Source organism: Neopelma chrysocephalum, unplaced genomic scaffold, assembly GCF_003984885.1.
Source record: "Neopelma chrysocephalum unplaced genomic scaffold, ASM398488v2 Primary Assembly neopelma1_132, whole genome shotgun sequence".
Taxonomy (NCBI): Eukaryota; Metazoa; Chordata; class Aves; order Passeriformes; family Pipridae; genus Neopelma; species Neopelma chrysocephalum.
Genome location: NW_020897794.1, coordinates 1,225,075 through 1,243,945, shown reverse-complemented (window position 1 = coordinate 1,243,945; position 18,871 = coordinate 1,225,075). Strand labels below are relative to the sequence as shown.

The 18,871-nt window shown below is 44.0% G+C and overlaps 1 protein-coding gene across 7 annotated transcripts in view; it reads left to right on the top strand.

Moving 5' to 3' along the window:
• The window catches only part of SYNRG (synergin gamma), a 61,602-nt gene that overhangs the window by 14,925 nt on the left and 27,806 nt on the right, over positions 1-18,871 (top strand). For all 7 annotated transcript variants that reach the window (XM_027698769.1, XM_027698768.1, XM_027698767.1 and 4 more), the window contains 10 exons: positions 157-423; positions 1,206-1,342; positions 3,903-4,021; positions 4,190-4,252; positions 6,145-7,101; positions 14,847-15,449; positions 15,807-15,970; positions 16,687-16,740; positions 17,479-17,575; positions 17,854-18,002. In XM_027698769.1, coding sequence (XP_027554570.1) covers positions 157-423; positions 1,206-1,342; positions 3,903-4,021; positions 4,190-4,252; positions 6,145-7,101; positions 14,847-15,449; positions 15,807-15,970; positions 16,687-16,740; positions 17,479-17,575; positions 17,854-18,002 — 2,610 coding nt within the window. The remainder of the gene's footprint in view (positions 1-156; positions 424-1,205; positions 1,343-3,902; positions 4,022-4,189; positions 4,253-6,144; positions 7,102-14,846; positions 15,450-15,806; positions 15,971-16,686; positions 16,741-17,478; positions 17,576-17,853; positions 18,003-18,871) is intronic.

Sequence of the window (18,871 nt, the reverse complement as noted above, 5' to 3'; positions counted from 1 at the left end):
GTCACTGGTGTGTGTGTCACTGGTGTGTGTGTCACTGGTGTGTGTGTGTCACTGGTGTGTGTGTGTGTCACTGGTGCCTGTGTCACTGGTGCCTGTGTCACTGGTGCCTGTGTCACTGGTGTCTGTCTCACTGGTGTCTGCTCGTTGCCTTTGCAGAGAGGAATTCCTGCAGTGAGTCCCGATGTGCTGAACCAGTTTCCCGCCGCGCCCGTTCCCACCCTGTCCGGGTTCCCTGTGGCCCTGCCCGCGGTGAGCCAGCCCCCCCTGCTGCCCCCGGCCCCGCCAGGCTCTGTACCCTCCGTACCCCTTGGCATCGGGCCCCCCGTGATGGGCATGGGCATCCCAGCACCGGCGCCAGCCCCAGCGGGAGCAGCTGCGGCTCAACCTTCCGGAGCCTTCCTGCCCTCCTACCCACCCAGCCAGGTGAGCCTGCTCCCCCTTCCTGGAAAACCCCCCTTCCCGGGAAAGGGAATTAGCCTGGAGCTGCCAAACCTACATGGTGACAACAGGCTTTGAGCAACTGGCAAAAAGCAGAGCTGAAATCTAACACAGTACGTCTGAAAACGTGAAGTTGTGCCACTGAGGGTGTTCTTTCATTTTTTCAGTGTCTCTCTGGTGGCATTAGGAGAGGCCCAAAAGCGTTCTCCCTTACAAAGGGGGTTTTAGCTGTAGTTAGGATTTTGTAATGCACATAAAATAGAATTTTAGTTTCAGCTACCCAACAGACTCTAATGGCTGGTAAAATAAGGGTTTTCAGGAGAAGCTGAGAACTCTGACAGCCTTTGGTTTGCAAAGGTAAATCACAGCGGGGTGGGGATAAATTTTGCTGTTTTCAAATACGGGTCATGCCTCAGAAAACATCTCCTGTGGTGCTTTTGCTGTGTGATTGATTTTAAATTATTGATTGATTTAAATTATTAATATTTGCCTTTACTAAAAGATGACATGGCTGTGATCAGTAACACATTTACTGTGAAGGGAGTAGAGTTCCTTATTCACCTGTTCTTTGTGCTTGCTCCCTGTAAACCCTGTAACCTGGTGTGTGTTTGAGTTGGGTGAGGTGCAGGCAGAGTAGAAATAGTGCTAATGCTGAAAAGTTCTTTTCCTTCCTTCTTTCCTCTTGATCACACTGCTCTGAGCTGCTTTCATGCTACATGACAACTGCAAAAGCCAACAGCATAGCAATTTACTTGTTTGTAATTCAGGTAGTAAAACCAGAAGATGATGACTTCCAGGAGTTCCAAGATGCTTCAAAGTCTGGCTCCCTGGATGATTCTTTCACTGATTTCCAAGGGGATGCAGCTGGTTCCTCCAAAGCAGCCAGTTCCCAGCACCGGAGCAGGTACCATCTTTGATTTCCACCCCTGCTGGATTTTAGAACTCTTTTAAGAAATGAAATGTTTTCCTCCTTTGTGGGGACCTTTCTAGCCTGTAATTTTCGTCCGTCACCTGACTTCTACTCTGACAGTTCCTTTTGAAGGTTGTTACAGCTGCAATTAGACTTCCTGAATCAAAAGTGGCATTTGGTGTGCCATAGGTGGTTGATTTTTCTTTAGCATTCCAGTCATCTTGCTGAGGTCAATTGGGTTTACAAGGTTTGGATGTAGGTTTTCAGGGGTTTATGGTCCTGCACAGGCAATTGAAAGTTACTTCCCACTGTGCATCCAGGGGAAAAATCTTGTATCAAGCTGTTCAGGAAGAATACCCTGGGACAGAGGAGTTCTGCATCCAGTATTGTGACCTCCCATTACAAGTAGGACCCCTCTAAAGCACGAAAGTGTTTCTTGGAGTTGATAGAAACCATTTGCTGACATCAAAGTCTTTTCTTCAGGCCCTGAATATGGACCCCAAAATTCATGTAAAGAACACAACATTGTGCTCTTAAATGCCTGAGAACTCCAGTGGACAGAGGGGTTATTTCTGTCATTTCTCTGTCCAGTGCTTAAACTTTTGATGCCTGACTATAAATCTCAACTGAAATCTTATTCAGAGTCCAGCAATTCTGGTCTTTCCTTATGGGAGACTGCCAAGATGTAGCTCCAAATCAGGCAAATTTTTAATAACAAAATAAGTAAGCATGTGTCCTGCCTTTGAGAGTTTACCATTAATCTTTCAAAGTCTACAAAGACTACAGAATTTCAGCATTCTTTCCTTTTGCTGCTCGTGGCAAACTTTTATGCAGCTCCCAGGTGTCTTAATTGTAGACAGACACACTTTCTGTGTATGAACTGACTGTTCTTAGTGGCAAACAGAACCAGGATTTCCAGGTGAGCACTGGTTAGCAGGTGTTTCCTCACCAGAGGCATCAAATGGGGATGCTCAGCCAGGTTGTTCTGTTACACTGACAAGTGGTTTCTGTGTAAGAAAAGTTAATTTTGCTGATGGCACAGAATCCTGGCATTGTTTGGGTTGGAGGGGATTGTAAAGATCATCCAGTTCCCACCCCCTGCTGTGGGCAGGGACACTTTCCACTATCCCAGGTTGTTCCAAGCCCCGTCCAACCTGGCCTTGAACTCTTCCAGGGATGGGTCAGTCAATGCCATGTGGATCTGAAGATGCTGTTTCAAGTATATCTTACGTTGGGTGTCATTTTGCCACTAAAGCTGATCTGTTACTGAAAGTTTTGACAGAGAACTGTTTGTAAGTGGCACAATGGGAAGTAGGGGATCATAAAAAAAAAAATATTTCAAAAAGGGTGTTTCTTTTTCACTGCAGCAGTTCTCTTTATTCGGCTGTGAAAGCGTTTCAGTTTTGAACAAAATGTTACAATGAGCTATAATCTAATTGCTTATGGAGCTTTATTTAAAAAAAAAAGCCATCTGTGGAGTACAGCTGATTAACCATTCCATTTGCCAAGATTGCATATCTAATAGCCTGCTTTGCAGGGATGGGAAATTTAATTATATTACCATAAGCTCTGTTTTTTTGCCATTGCACTGTCTGCCTGCAAGCACCACGGACCAGCACCAGCACGTGTGTGCAAGTGCTGCTGTTTGTGTGTTGCTTGGAGGCTGCTGATAAGGAGATTTAAATGTCTCTGGAAAGATTCTTGCTCCAGGCTGAAGAACACCATAGAAATTCATTCAGGTTTTCAATGTGAATGGCACAAACTAGAGGTAAAATGCATCATTCATATGTAAAGGATGTTGTTGTGCAGAGCTGCCAAGGTTTGATAAGGGGGCTTGTGTGGAGGGCAAGCAAAGCTCTCCCAGAACAGCTCCTAAATCTTCCAGCAGTTGCTAACATGGTGTTAGGTTGTTATGGCAGTTTTACTGTAAGAAGTAGGGTGTGTTTATGCAAAAAGACTTGACTGTGGAACTGTGGATTAATCCTTATTTTGCTGACTAGATACCTGCCTGAACTCACTGATTGGCACTGACATAAATTCCAAGTTCTCCTTTCATTTTTAACAGTGGTCCCCCTTTATTCTCTTAATTTTGCAATATGTAGTGAATTATAAGCAAAATCAGATAAGCTGAAAGTATGGAGCTGTCAAAATCACTTTTAGCTCTTTACTGTATCTAGTTCCATCAGGGAGAATTTTCAAAAGGCATCAATTAACCAGCAGTGATTCCTGGGATATGTCTGTGTGCCTGTTCTCTCTCAGACTGTGAATTCCTGTGGTGTCCTGGAGTGTTTTGTCCATGTTTTGATAGAAATTAAAATCAAGAATGGTGCAAATTGACTTCTGACCTAAAAAAGGTATGATTAGGTGAGATAAAGTTGGGAACTCACCCAGCTGAGATCATTCACATCAGGTTCTGGACTAAGCACTCATTAGGGCAGGAGTTTATGACCAAATTGTGTAGCTGTAATAAGAGGCTCCTTTAAATAAAACCTGGAAATGTAGATTTCCTGTGGAGGAATTAAGGAACTTTGCTTTTATCTCTTTTTGTTTTCAGTGTTCCTTCCTTACTAATGCCACTCCCAGGTAATAAGCCGCTCTCACCCGCTGATAAATACGCTGTGTTTAAAGGAATGGCAGCTGAGAAGCCTTCTGAGACTGCAGCTGCTTTTGGAGGTAAAAGGACAAATCCACCACCACCACGAGCAATTTATTGTAGTATTTCATATATCTTATTTTTGGCGTTGATAAGATATTAATAATTTAAAAACTAGAGCAATTAATATAAATTTAACTGTGTGAATTCCTAATCTATGTATGTCTTTCTCTTCTCCTGTTCTCCAGATGGAGGGGACAAGTACAGCGCTTTCCGGGAATTAGAGCAGCCAGCAGAGAGCAAATATTTAGGTAAGCACTGGGGGTTTAACATATTTCCATTATAATTTTTAGCACTTCTCTGTATGAGCTGCAGAATTTCCGTTGCTGGAATTCTAAAATAATGGTGCTTCTGCTTCTCTGAGCAACTTAGCAGGAAGTATCCTGAAAGAACCAGATCCTATTGGAACAATCTGCTAATTGTTATTTCTGGGAGATTGGCACCTCTTCTGGGTGCTCCTGAGTTTTATTTTAAAGTAATGATATGGTTGGAATTTGCTTTAATAAGGAGTCATACGTTTCTGAAACTCCTGGGATGTTTTGTGAGGTTCTCGTGCTCAGAACCTCTTGAAGATTAAATGCTTTCAATGAAATGGAATAAATAACATTTGATCTCATCCTGTACATGTTCTAAAATGTACAAAATTCCTGTGTTTGCCTGCTGCCCAGGTCTGACCACTCTTAACCCTTTCACCAGCTCACATTTCTAATGGGAAGCTTTGCAATTCATCAGTAAGTTTAGTTTGCTGTGCTGTTGCAGTTTTGATCAATGAGTAGCAATTTCAGGAATATTTATATTGCTGCTGAGCCAAGTGAATTGGTTTGGAGGGGAGGGAGAATGGAAGAATAGGTCAGGTGTAGTTGTGGTCCTTTACTACCATTATGAAGAGTATTCCTTTAACTCTTTGTTTAAAATTTGGTTAAACTACTTCAAAGTATGACACTGTGTGGTAGCTAAACAATTAAATGTTAATGGTGTACTTCTAAAGTAGAAAAAAATCTGTTTATTGGACACTTGTCTTAAAGTAAGCATCATTACTTTAAAATTACAAGTAGTCCAAGTATGTATATGCTGGTGAATGGGTTAAACTAGTCAATGTTTTCGAGTTCAAAAGAAACTGCTTTATAAAAAAATATTTGTGTACGAACAGGGAGAAACTTAGAAAATCAGTACACCAAAATATTTAATGTAAATTCAATGAAAACATTGTTAGCTAATGTTTAATCAGGTTTAAATTCTAATCCTTGCATAGCACGAGCTTGCATTCAGTAGGGAGCTGAGCTGGAGGTCAGCACTCGTGATTAACTGTGCTCCCTTTCCTGGGAGAGCCTGTCCCAGGCTCTGAGGAAAACTGGGATCAGCCTTGGCAGAGGCTGGAAGGGCCTGGTTGTGTTGCAGCTCCCAAAGTTCTGATCACTTGTCGCTGTGGATGTTCAGGGGAATCTGGCAGAAAACAGGATTGATTAGAACATTTTTAAGCTCTTTTCTGTCGGGGCTGTGTCTCTCCCAGCCCTTGGGTTCCCCACCCAGTGGGACAGGCTGGCTGCCTTGTGGAAATGAGCTTTTCCAAAGGTACCCACAGGCACCAGGCACACCAGGCTGGTCTCTCCCACGTTCCCCTTCCAGTCCAGCCCATCACCAGGGTGGTTTTTATCTCAGCCCTCTGCAGATGCTCCGTGAGGAAACTGCAATATTTCAGAGGGAGGAAGGGAGGAATTGCTTCTGTAAGGAAGCAAATACTGTATTGGTATAAGTGAAATTCAAAATTACATTCATTGCTTGGCAAACACGAGGAGGATGAGGGAGGGAAAAGAACTTGAGTGGAAGCAGAATAAGACAGTGTTGATCACCTTTTGAAACTGTTTGTCATGGTGTGTTTTGATATTAACTCAGTGTCAAGGGAACTTAATATGACTTCAAGAATTAAGCGTTTGCTGGAGTGGATATTGGAATTACTGACCTTGACACTTGTGTGGCTCGTGGAAGTTGAGTTTGGAGTTCTGTGTGCATCCCAAGGTCTTTAATTTAAACAGTTTGCATAAAAACTTCTGACATTGCATGAAATAATTTACTTGCTTGCATGGTGTGAGTATGATGTATTTGTTGCTGCAGTGTTTTACTGTTGTTTTCTCCCTGTTTTCAGTCCCAGGAGATAACCTTGCAGAGTTCAAGCCCGCAGGAGTCGATGATGGTTTCACAGATTTCAAAACCGCTGACAGTATCTCACCATTAGAGCCACCCACAAAAGACAAAACCTTCCCTGCACCCTTCCCTCCTCTGCCTGCTCAGCCAAAACAGCAAACACAAGCCAAGACCCCTTTGAATCTGGCAGACTTGGATCTCTTTTCCTCTCCTGGAGAAAACAAGCAACCCTCCTTTCCACCCGCATTTAACACCTCAAAACCGGGCTCCTTTCCCCCACCGCCCCTCCCAGCCACCACTGCCCAGCCAGCACCCAGCAAAACTTCCAGCTTAGCTGACGACTTCGGAGAGTTCAACCTTTTTGGGGAGTTTTCCAACGGCGCCTCAGCCAGTGGACAAGATGACTTTGCAGACTTCATGGCTTTCAACAACAGCGGCGGATTTGCCGAGCAAAAACCGGACGACAAATACAATGCACTGAAGCTGGAGGCCGGTCCTGTTCCTCAGGCTGGCTCCTCTGCCAGCACAGTGAAGGGTGGGCAGAGTTCTGCCACCACTGCTACGCCCACCAAATATGACATCTTCAAACAGCTGTCTCTGGAAGGCTCCGGAGTGGGCTTTGAGGAGGCGAAGGACAGCGCGCTCTCCTCGGTGAAGAGCGATGATGATTTTGCTGACTTCCACTCCAACAAGTTTTCCTCCACGGGCAGCAGCGTGGATAAGTCACTGGTGGACAAAGTGGCAGCTTTCAAGCAGGCCAAAGAAGACTCTGCCTCGGTGAAATCCCTGGATCTGCCGTCCATCGGCGGCAGCAGCGTGGGCAAGGAGGATTCCGAAGACGCGCTGTCTGTTCAGTTTGACATGAAACTGGCTGATGTGGGAGGAGATCTTAAGCATGTCATGTCTGATAGCTCTTTGGATTTGCCAACAGTTAGTGGCCAGCATCCACCAGCAGCAGGTGAGGAACTGGTTAGATTGCTCTGGTAGCAGAGGTGGTGGAGGTGTCGTGTTCTCTGTGCTCAATTACAGTATTATGCACTCGTCTTTCAGTAGTGGAAGACCCTCAGTGTGTGTCCCCGCCAGCCTACGGCCCCTCAGCAGGGCAGTGATTAGTTTTTGTCCTAGAAGACTATAAATAGAACAGTTTGAACTCCGGGTCAATTTATTTTTGAGATTTGACAGCATCATACTGGTACCTGTTTGCTATTGGCACTTGAGGGACTCAAGTGGAAAATATTCTAATGCAAACAGTGTCATTCCATTTCTATCAGCAGGATGATGGCAGAGTCTCACTTTAATCTTGGTTTCCACAAAGCATTTGGCTTGGGGGCTTCCCAAGGGTCTGCAGAACACTCACTTGGGCTGTTAATGAGGCTCTGACTAATTACCAGCACTGGTGTATTCCCCTTATGGTGGGGCTCAGTGAGTGTAGCCAAGCTTTTGCAGGACTGCAGGTAGAGCATTTCATAGACCTTTTAGTGTTAAATCCCTCGTAGGAATCATTGTGCCAAGGGGCTCCAAGTGCTGGTCTCATGATTGGGAACTCTTGGACCTAAATTTAAACCGTGGGGCTTCTACTTTATCAGGTTTCCACCTGCTTGAATTTCCCTTTATGACATCATTCCTGAGGGAGTGAACTGACCATCTGATCTGACCACATATCACAAAACAGATTTCCCAAGTGTCCTGCTTTTTCTTTTCATATATACATAGGAGATAAGCTGTAGTTAAATATGTTCTGTGGCCTTCAACAACATGGGAACCATTACTGTGTTCTAGAACAAGTTTTATGCAGTCAAAGGCTTTTCTGAACAGGGGAACATACAAACTGTAAATCTAAAAGCTCTTACTGCAAGAATTGGTTATTTCCACATGAAATATTTCTTCCATTTTTTGCAGATATGGGTAGAGAAAAATATACAGTACTGTAATTTTGCATTATATGATATTTTTAAGTAGGGGTGAGAATTAAGTTGGCAATTTTGAGGTGGAAGATGCTCTCTAACAGGGTACAAAATATCAGGAATAATTTATTAGCAAAGACATTTAATTTTCATATTACTGCTTGGGAAAATTCCAAGTTGAGTGAGCTGTCAAAACGTAGCACCTACAGTGTATTCTTGAATGTTTACTTTGGGTTTGAAAGCACTTTTTCCTAATATTTTTCTAGCCTCTTTTAGTGGTAGTTTGACTTCTGTAGCTCTTTACAGGACGTGAGCTTTTGCCACAGCAATCCGTGATGAATAATTGCCATTTGTGGCAGGAAAAGCCTTTTTTTTGGTTTGTTTAAGGGGGTTAGCCCTTCATGTGCTTGTTGCTAAACTTTTGAACTCTGAAGTATTAATTAGAAGCTATTTTTATTAAACAAGTCTGTATTCTCCTATGGTGCCAAGCTAGGTGTTACTCCACAGGGAGGGTTTTTGCTCCTTTTAACTCTTTGGATTTCGTAGCAGAACGTGCTCTGGACAATCTGCTACGAGCACCCCTGTGCTCCCCTGTTCCTTTCTGTGTGTTTGGTGCATTTCAAGCTGTGAACTGCTGATGGTCAAGTCCTTTTTTTTTTCTTTTTTTCCAGTTTACATGAAGTTAAAAAGCAGATTTTTTGTGGTTTTTTTCACTCATAATTTCTTTCGATCTGTAAATCTAATGTCAAAAAGGGACAGTTACCCCTTTGTCACCTCAAATGGGAGACTAGTCCTTGGGAGCTGCACTTCTGCCAGCCCTGTGTCCCAGCTCCAGTGGAACAGCAGCAGGACAGAGGTGCTGAGATGTGACCTGGCTGTCTGACATCCCCACAAACAGAGCTGTTTGTCCCCTGGCTGGGAGATTCCACCCTGGTAGAGCTTCCAGGTATGGGCAGGTAGGTGCTTACGCTGGGAATTAGGAAGAAATCCTTGAGTTGCTTCCCGTGCAACATCCTCTGGCCTCTGAGGGGTGAAAGGTTCCCAGTTTTCTCTCTCCAAGGGGATACAGTCTCTTTAAACTTTGCTCTAACTCCATGTGGAAGGCAGACGATACTAACGTTGCCTGATTTCTCTTGCATTTACTCCAATAACCCTTTGAGCACTGGCTGCATGTTATTAGTTTGAACCAGGCTGCTTCTTTCCTACCAAATTTCGTTTCCCTCTGAGTTGAAAGCATTTTAATTAGCACCTCCTCATGTTGGATGGACCTGATCTGCCCTTCCTGCAGCGAGAGCAGACCCCGGCCGGGCGCTCCCAAAGGGTTGTTCTGCTGCACTGACACACCTGTAAAGTACCTTTTCCTTTGGCATTATTGGAGATCTCTGTATATTTTAAATCGACTTCAGGTTTTTTTGCTGCTTTTTCTAATGTTCTGATTTCAACTAAACATTTCCTGTGTGAATGTGCCTTTTCAGATCTGCTTTGATATCTCTCTTTCTGCAAGTATTGACCTGCATGCTTTAACTCTGATACCGCCCTTCCGAGCTCCTCTGTATCACTATCTTTTGTGATCTGTAACCTGCTGTGTTAATAAATATTATCTTGGCATATTTTCAAAACGTGGGGATGTGTGTGATTTGTTGCAAACCAGCAATGTATCTCTTTTTCTTCAAAAATACAAAGTTTAAAGTTCTAGTATCCCCTTAAGCTGGTGGGTGCCTTTCTCTTGCAGAGCAGAGTGTGGGTGAGCTTCTTTCTCCTCTTCCAAAGCTTTGGCCTCGCTCCCTGTGACCTTCTGAAACTTTACATATCAGCCTAAATAATATTTTTCAAAAGAGCAGTGTTTGAGAGGGATTGAGTAGAGAAAATGTGTGATGGCAGGGTTTTCTCTGTGAGTTGGAACTGGAAAACTGTGTTGCTCTCTAGACCTTTATGAGTAGAAGCCCATTAAATAACATTCAGATATTTCTTCAGCTAATCTAAAGTGAGTTAATCAGAGCCCCAAAGTAAACATCCTGCTCCCTTTTTCCATTTTGGGAGTCCTGCCTTCTAAATATCAAAACATTCAAACATGAATGACAGCTGCCAATTTGTGGCCTGTAATTATGTCACTTCAAATTCCTCCAAATCCCGGGCCACTGGCAGCTTAGGATTAACATTAAATTAGCAGACAAGGTAAAAAGCTGAAAATAATTCAGATGTGGAATAAAGTTAAAACGTTGTGGGGTGTTGGAGTTGCCACAAGAGCAAAAACCAGACCAGGAAGCAGAATTTGTGGCTTTTCTTTACACTGAGCTTGAGAGACTTTAAAAGAAAAAGGGGGAAAAAAAACCCCACAACAACCCTCTTTGATTCTGGAGATCAGCAGGTCACACCCAGCCCTAAAGCTTTTTAAACCAAAGCTTTGAACATAAACCTGACACCTAATTCTGCAGGGCCTGAGCTGTTTGTATTTGTTCAGCTAATCACACCTGGGGGAGGGAGAGTAACGTTCAAGGCTGTATTTATTGCATTTTTGTCCAGACTTGACAGTCAGATTCACTCCCTTGCTCCCATTTAAGTTAATTCTGTAAACAGAAGAGCTTATCCACCCGGATTTATCCCGGGAAGGTCTCTGACACGTTTGCCATGGCCTTCCCAAGGGCACAAGGGCAGCAGCTGCCTTGGGCCTCTGTGGGACTGAGCTCCCAGTGTGAGCTCAGGGGTCTTTATTTTGCTGTGAAACGTTGTTTGTCATGATAATTTAAAAATAACTAGCAAATCCTCTAATTCCATAAGGTTTGGAGGCTTTTCTGTTTCCTTAATTTTCATTTATTTTACAGTCAGCATTCTTGATGGTTCCCACCTTAGCTACTCCCATTCTGTAGGAAAAGGAAATGGGAATAATTCCCTTATTATCAGCTGCTCTGGACTCCCCCAGCTGAGAAATGGGCTTTGGATTTTTGTGGTTGCTGGCAGGCAGGACACCCCTGGCAGTGCACACAACTCCGTATTCTTCCAGTTTCATCCCACCTTTCCCAGGTAGAGACCCTCTGGAAGTGGTGAGGAAGTGGTGCCTGTCTCCATCCAGGCCCTGGAGTGTTGCTCAGGCTGCAGGTGATGTTCCCAGGGTAACAGGATTGCTGCTGTTCCACTGGGAGCAGAACTGCCATCACCCTAACAACCAAAACATGGCTCAGGAGTTACAGTAAATTCATCAGGGTTTAATAGACACTGAAATATAAAAACCTGAAACTCTCCTGTGCTGCCTAAAATCACTAAATTTATTCCAGTCCTCTGGAATTGTCTTTTTCACTGTTCTTCAGACGATCACTAACGCTGTCAAGGGTTTTCCTGGAATGATTAAGCTGTTGACATTGAAGGCTCCAGCTTGTAAATGGCCTCCAGGCATAACTTAATCCTTGGTAGTTGGAATAAATTATTGTAGTTGGCTCAAATCAGGGATGGCGAGTTTTTCTGTCTGTGAGATAACACTGGGAAACAGGATTTTAATTGTATTTCATCCTCTCAGGCTCATACAGGTGTAGCTGGTCCCAGGTGATGATTGGGCAGGTTGGACTTTGGGTTTGGGAGTTCAAATTGGATGGAGAATTGGATGGAAAATATTTGGTAAATATTCCAAAAATAAATGGTGAATATTCCAAACCTTTTGGTTTGGAAGAAATACTAATTGGGTTTGGTTTTAACTTTACAAAAAACCAGTGTGTCCCCAAAATGAAGACTTTTCGTAAAATTTTGAATGAATTTAGTCTTTGCTCTTTTTTTTTTTTTGGATAAAATTTGATGCTTCTCATCAGTTCAGATCCTGTTCTTACTCCTGTCCTCCAGGAGGAAATGGGGATTGCTCTGTAGCCTCTGTCTTGCCCAACTGTGATGCTTAGTTACAAGTCATTAATTTTTTCCCCTTACTTAATCATCTCCTGCTTTGCAAAAAGTATTACTGATAGACGTTCATCCTTAAAAATATTTAATTTTTAAATTTTTTCACCAGCAAAACAGAGCTTTTATTACATCATAGGCTAAAGCTGCCACACTGTAACCAGAGCCCACAAGTATCTGTGCTCTTTAGGGAAAAAGCTGTTGGAGGAGCAGCTCTTAGTGCTGTTTAATAAACCAATCTCTGTGCCAATAATGAAGATACTCACTCCACAAAGAGTTCTCGGGGCTCAGCAAGAATTGCTGTGCACATGTGAGCTGCTGCTTCACTTATTAGTGGTGGCCACTGCTCTGGAACCTGTCGGGGGTAAAACTCCTCCTCGTTAGGCAGCAAATGTGCCAAGAGCTCAGAGGATCCTTTTGCTTTGCCATAGCTGTGACAAAGGGGAGGATTTTACTTCCTCTCTTCAGAAGCCTCCAACCTGTGGCAAATGATTCTCTGAAGTGCAGCACATGGCACAGCAAAATGGTGGGTTTTTCTCCAGTAAAATTCTTCCCAAAGCGAGTTTACCTGGGATTATGGACAGTTCCACATTCTTATTTTTCATACTTTTCCCTAAATTGTTTTCAAACTGCTTGAGCTGTAAACACTTCAGCTCTGAACACAGTGTTTTTCCTGTAATATTATACTCTTAGGGAAGTTTATTCACCAGAGTAATCCTAGTGGAACTATCCAGATAGATCAAATGCACAGAATTGGACCATTACATTTCACCTCAGCCCTCCCAGCTCTGCAGAGGTTTTGTGCCTGCCTGAATTCATGGAGAGAGTCTTGCATCTTAGTTTGTGAATAATTAAACTGTTCTGCCTTCCCTGCCGTGACCTATTGATTGCAGGTGAGTTCAGGATTCCCCCCGGAGCCTGCTGCTGGCCCTGCCTGTCCCTGAGCCAGGATGGGAGCAGGAATGCACTGACCTGGTCCTTTAGGGTGTGTTTGCAGCTCAGAATCTTACCAGTTATCAAAGGAATAATTCACAACAGGACGTGAGTGTGCAGGTCCTCACAGTGGGATCATCACTCTTCCCTTTCATTCCCAGGGAACACGGGAACAATGGCAACGCTCAAATCTTTGCTGGGCTTTGGAGTCAACACAAATTGGAAAAGAAAAAGAGGTTGCCTGGTAGCCGGTGGTATTTCCAAGATCCCAGGATTAATTACAGTTGGCTGACGTGTCGGAGGTGCTTCTGGCTCTCTCTTTCATGCAAAGCTTTCATTTCCCTTCTTTAAACAAAAACTGGAGAGCACAAGATGTGGTTTGTGGTGATAAATCACCGATCCCTCTCCCGTCGGCTCCTTTCACCTCGGAGCCTCCTTTCTGTGCAGCTCTGCTGTGAGCAGGTGATTTCATCTCTCCTCTGTTTACCTTCTGCTTCTCTGCACATTTAATATTCAAGTGGCACTTTGAAATCTTGCTGTCTGTGTGCAAGGGGCTCGGTTTGGATTTGGGATGCTGTCGTGGGCAAATTGGCAGCTGCAGGAAGACCCTCGGGAGGAGCTGATGGATGACACACCGTGCCTGGCCGACCCATTAAACTCCATCATTATATTGTATATTTGTTAGATTTTTCATTAGCAATGTATGTGGGTCATGCCTGGGAAGCAGCCTGAAGCCTGGCCTGCTCTGCCCTTCCAGTGAAAAGAATAAACCAAGGCAGAAATGGTTTGTTAAAATGGTTTAATCCTCAGGCTGGTGTGGCTGGACCAAATAAAGAGGGCAGCTGGGAAGTCAGCTTGCTCCCACCCTGGCTCTGTTAAACCCAAGTGTGCCAGACCATGGTGTTTATCCCCAGAATCTCAGCTCAAACAGCACTCAGAGAATACATTTTGTGGTCTGGGTTTGCTTTACCTCGAGCCCGCTGGACCCCGGGCGCAGTGCAGCCGGATGTCTAATCCAAACTGACAATTGGTAATGCTGGAAAACAAATGCCAAATGTAGGATAGGAGGGTTGGTTTGTTGTTTTGTTGTTTTTTTTTAATGCTTTAATGAAAACTGCCCAGCCCCTGGCTCTGTGCCTTCGCTGGGGATCAATCTCAGTGTGAAGGTGAAAGATCAGTGGGGTGGGAGCAGCAGAGCCCCCAGGCACTGCAGGCTCTTTCTGACCCCTGCCCATGGCAGGGAGAAGAACCTATTGGCCCATGTAATCACCAGGTGAGTATAAATGTTTGGAGCTTTCTTGCAAAATAATTGGATTTTCTCCAGACTTAGCTTTTACAAACTGTTTATTCAGTTAAAACATGATCTTCCCAATATCCCTGTCAGTCCTGGCACCTGGAAGGTGGACGAGTCGGCCGTGCAGCGCTGCAGGAGCTCTGATAAGCTTAAACAGGATTTCTAGTTTTTTTTAGATTCTTACAGCACATTTTTATGTGTTATTTGTATCAAAGCAGGAATATAAAATTAAGGTGTATTAATACTTTATCAGAGGAATGGAAAAGTCAGCCCAGTCTTCTGTGTGGCTGGGTTTGATAAGATGAAATAACGTGTTAAGATGTTTGAGTTGTAACATTTATATTTTGATTGTAGATCCTGCAGCCAGGAGACTGAACTGGTGATCTGTGCAGCCTGGACTGGCCAGAAACTTTGATTTTATTTTTTTAGTGTTTCTTCACTACCTGTAGTAGGATGGTGACTTCGAGACAGCATTCAGAGGTCAAGGCTTACATTTATTAAACCGAGAGATTTTTGTGTTAAACGCTCAGGTATTTTTCAGATTGTTTTTGTGCAAACTTTAGTTCAAGCCTCACCGGAACGAGAACCCATGGGTTTGTTCTCCCAGTTCTTTCAGCCCCTTGGCGAGTTGTTTTTGTGGAGAGTCGAGCGTTTGAACTTCGGCTTCTAATTGTGGGGGTTTGTTTCTCTCAGATATCGATGACTTAAAATGTGCCCCGTTTGGAAGCTGCACCAGTGGCTCTGCAGTCAGCAGCCTGGCGAGCTCCGACTGGTCCGACAGGGACGACATCCAGCAGGGCAAGAGGCTCCCCTGCTTCGCCCAGCCCTCGGGAAGCGGATCCTCCGCGGCCACTTCTGTCCTCCAGAAGAAGGAGACCTTGTTTGGCAGCTCGGAAAACATCACCATGACAACAGTTTCCAAAGTGACAACCTTTTCCAGCGAGGATGCCTTGCAGGATGTTTCCTTTGCAGCCTTTGCAAACTTTAAAGACTCCGGACCAATCTCGGGCGGGCCAAGCGACGATGACATCGCGGACTTCGGGGATTTTGCGAGACCTTCCCCGGAGGCTCAGGGTGCAGCAGCAGCAGCTGACACAGCCCAGGAGGTGGATTTCCTGGCTGGCGGCGTCTCCTCTGAGCTGCGAAGGGAATCCACAGATGACTTTGGGGAATTCCAAAGCGAGAAGCCAAAAATCAGCAAGTTTGATTTCTTGGTGGCAACTTCCCAAGGCAAGGTGAAATCCAGTGAGGAGATGATCAGGAGCGAGCTGGCCACCTTTGACCTGTCTGTGCAAGGTAAGCCTGCGCAGGGTGGAGGAAGCTCCTGATGCATCTGCTCATCAAAGGCTAATTTTCCTAATTGAATTATAAAATTGGCTAATGGGGATTGTTCCAGAGGCTGCTAGAAGTGACCTTAATCTTCTTGTTGATTTCTGTGGCATTTGGAGCGGGTCTTTTTCTACAAGGGAAGCATTTGTTGTGCCAAAAAATCGTAAGAATTGGAAAACTGGGGAAATTTATGCCAGTCACTGAGTAAATAGAAGGATTTGTTCTTCTGGAGGAGTGGGACAACCCTTGGTGCCACTTTGTGCATTTTAAATACTCTGTGATTTACGAGTAAAGGAGTAAGCTGTTTATAACCTGACTTTTTAGGGTCTCATAAGAGGAGCCTCAGCCTGGGTGACAGGGAGATAAGTCGCTCCTCACCTTTGCCAGTCCTGGATCAGCCGTTCAGGGATCGGTCGAACACTCTGAGCGAGAAGCCGGCACTGCCCGTCATCAGGGACAAGTACAGGGACCTGACTGGGGAGGTCGAGGTAAGGAATTACCTGGGACACAAGTGACATCATCAGGGTGATCTCGAGGCTGTTCTGTATCCAGTTTTTTGGCACTTCAGCTGTTTGAACTTGGGGTGTGATCCTAAGGTGGCGTCTGGGTAAAGCTGGGTGTTGTGAGTGGAAACAGCTCTTTAATGGAAGTTTCTTCTCTCGTGTCTTTGAAAGTCCTGTGAAGTGGGAAAATGCTGTTGTCTGAAACACAGAATCACTTGACCTTGCAGCCTAAGCTTATAACTGGAAATTAGTTACAATTTAAATCTAATCCCAGTTTTGGCACGGAGACCATTTGCTTTGGGAAATGGCATCACTTTTTGGCTGCATGGTGCTTATTTCTCTTGCTCATCCTGAGAAGGGATGGGAAAAGGACTCAGATTAAATTCTGCTAATCCCCATCTCTAGAACAGCAGACTGTGACAAATGTGTCAGGAGGAGGTATGTGCAATGAAAGTTTTTACTCATATGTATGTTCTTCCTTTTGAAACTAGTTCTGACTCCCAGAAACCAAATTTTAGAGTTCAGGTGCAAAGAGAATGTTGAAAGATTGTGGGAAAATTAAGAATAGATACGTTAAAAGTTCACGTGGCTGACCTGCAAATAGTCTTTTTAAATACCTTTCTGCTCTGTGTCTGTTGTGTCAGAGAAAGGGAAATAAATGTGGGCAGGAATGAGACTCAGCCTGTCCTTTCTTTCCCCAGGAAAGCGAGAGGTATGCCTACGAGTGGCAGAGGTGCCTGGAGAGTGCCCTGCAGGTAACAATGTCACCTCCTCCTCCTGCAAATCCTTCCCTCATCCCTGCAGGAACCACCTCACTCGGTGTTTAAGACCAACAGGCAGAGGAAGGCTGGGAATCAGCCCTGGGAATTACAATTTTAAGCCCCAAAGCTGTCACCCAGCAGCAGCAGCAGCAGCGTCACCTCCTCAGCTCAGCGCCCTACACTAATCTCCCTGTCACTGGGGATTAGTTTGGCTTTTCCCTAAAGGTTCCAGCTCACTAGTTAGTGGGGTGTTTCTGGGTTTTGGTGCCCAGTACTGTGTTGTTCAGAGCACTGGTACCAGTATCTGGCTCCCCAGGGGTTCCTGAGGAACAGGTTTGTTTCTGTGCTGTGCCGAGGGACCATTTGTTTGCTGCTAACAAGTGGCAGATATTTCACAGCTAGATCAGCTCTCCTTAAAATTCCTTCTTTGCATTTGAGTATTAGACAGCCCAAACTGTGAATGCTGTTGCTAAACTAGATAGCAAGGCATGCATGTTCTTAAAACTCTTATTTTGTAATCAAAATACTGGGGGAAATACATTAAGGTTTTAAATGTTCATCCTGATCTTCTTACAGCAGGAGTGTATAAAAACATGGGATGGAGTGTGGCAAGCAGTTCTTATTTAATTTGCCTCTTTTTTTGTATAACAGTTTCTGCTGGGGACAATCTTGTTCATAATGATTATTTAAAGGTAGAAAACCCCATCATTTTATGAAATTCATTTCTACCAGGTCATAAAGAAAGCAAACGACACCTTAAATGGAATAAGTAGCTCATCTGTTTGCACTGAAGTTATCCAGTCTGCCCAAGGCATGGAATATTTACTGGGTATGTTTTAATTTTCCATGTGTTTTACATTGAAAGTTCTTCTCTTTAAAACAGGAATATAGAATCAATTTTCCCAAAATGGCATTATTTTTTTAACTTAATCTTTGCCTGCACCTGAATAATGAATAACTATTCTGCTAAATAAACGTACCTCCTGCTTTGAACTAACCCTCCATACCCACCTCTCCTGTGCCATCCCTTATTTTTGCCATTTCTGAGTTAAAGTTCTGGCCTCCAGTGAATTCTTTGCAATCCTTCCCCGTGTTTTACATCCACAGGGGTTGTGGAAGTCTACAGAGTGACCAAGAGAGTGGAACTGGGCATCAAAGCAACTGCTGTTTGCAGTGAGAAACTCCAGCAGCTGCTGAAGGATATTGATAAAGTGTGGAACAACCTGATCAGCTTCATGTCACTTGCTGCTCTAACGGTAAGACCAAAAATAAGCTGCCTGGTTACCAAAAGAAATGTCATAATTATATTTAAAGTGACTTCACGGGGTGTCCTAACTTTACAGTTTGTGGTTTTTTCTCTTGCAAGATGGAAATGCACTTATTTGTGAAATCCAGTTTAAAACTCTCTAAGAAAACTGTTATTTATGTACAAACAATGGTCTTATTTAGTGTCTTAATGATTGAGGTGATATATCCTGTGTGTCTGTGGACATCTCCAGTAAGGAAATATTAATAAAATTCAAATAAGCAATTTTATGAAGCCAGAATAATGTGGGCATAACTTTTTTTTTTTTTTTAATATCCCTGCAATTAGTTTTAATGCTCACAATTCCAGAGCACACAGTGTAGCAACACAGGAATAACTCAACTGTTTTTCCTCTCTCTGCATTTGGAAATGCCTGAGTTTGTTTTGGTTCCTGCTACGGACTAAGTTGCTTTTCCTCTCCTGAACTGCCAGGAAAAGCTCCATTGCTCCCTGCCAGGAGAGCTTTGGCCATCCCTGGGTGAGTGTGACAGGCAGAAATGGTCTGAGGGGTGAGCAGGAGCATCCCATGGGACGGGTCTGCAGAGGAACTGGGGAGGAGAGGGGCACAGTGGGGCCCAGAACACACACAGACAGAAGGCAGGAAAATCACTCTGCCATTAAATGCCTTGGGGGTTCTTCTGTATTTGTGTAGCAGGAAATACAATTGCAAAATGACTTTCTTTAACCACGGTAAAACTCGTATTTTTAGGTAATTATCTGTCTGTGTTGCTCGATATTGACTTGCATAATGGCTCCCTTTAACTCCTGAGGAGCCTTTAACTCTGACTCAGTATCAGCACATCCCATCAAGCACCACTG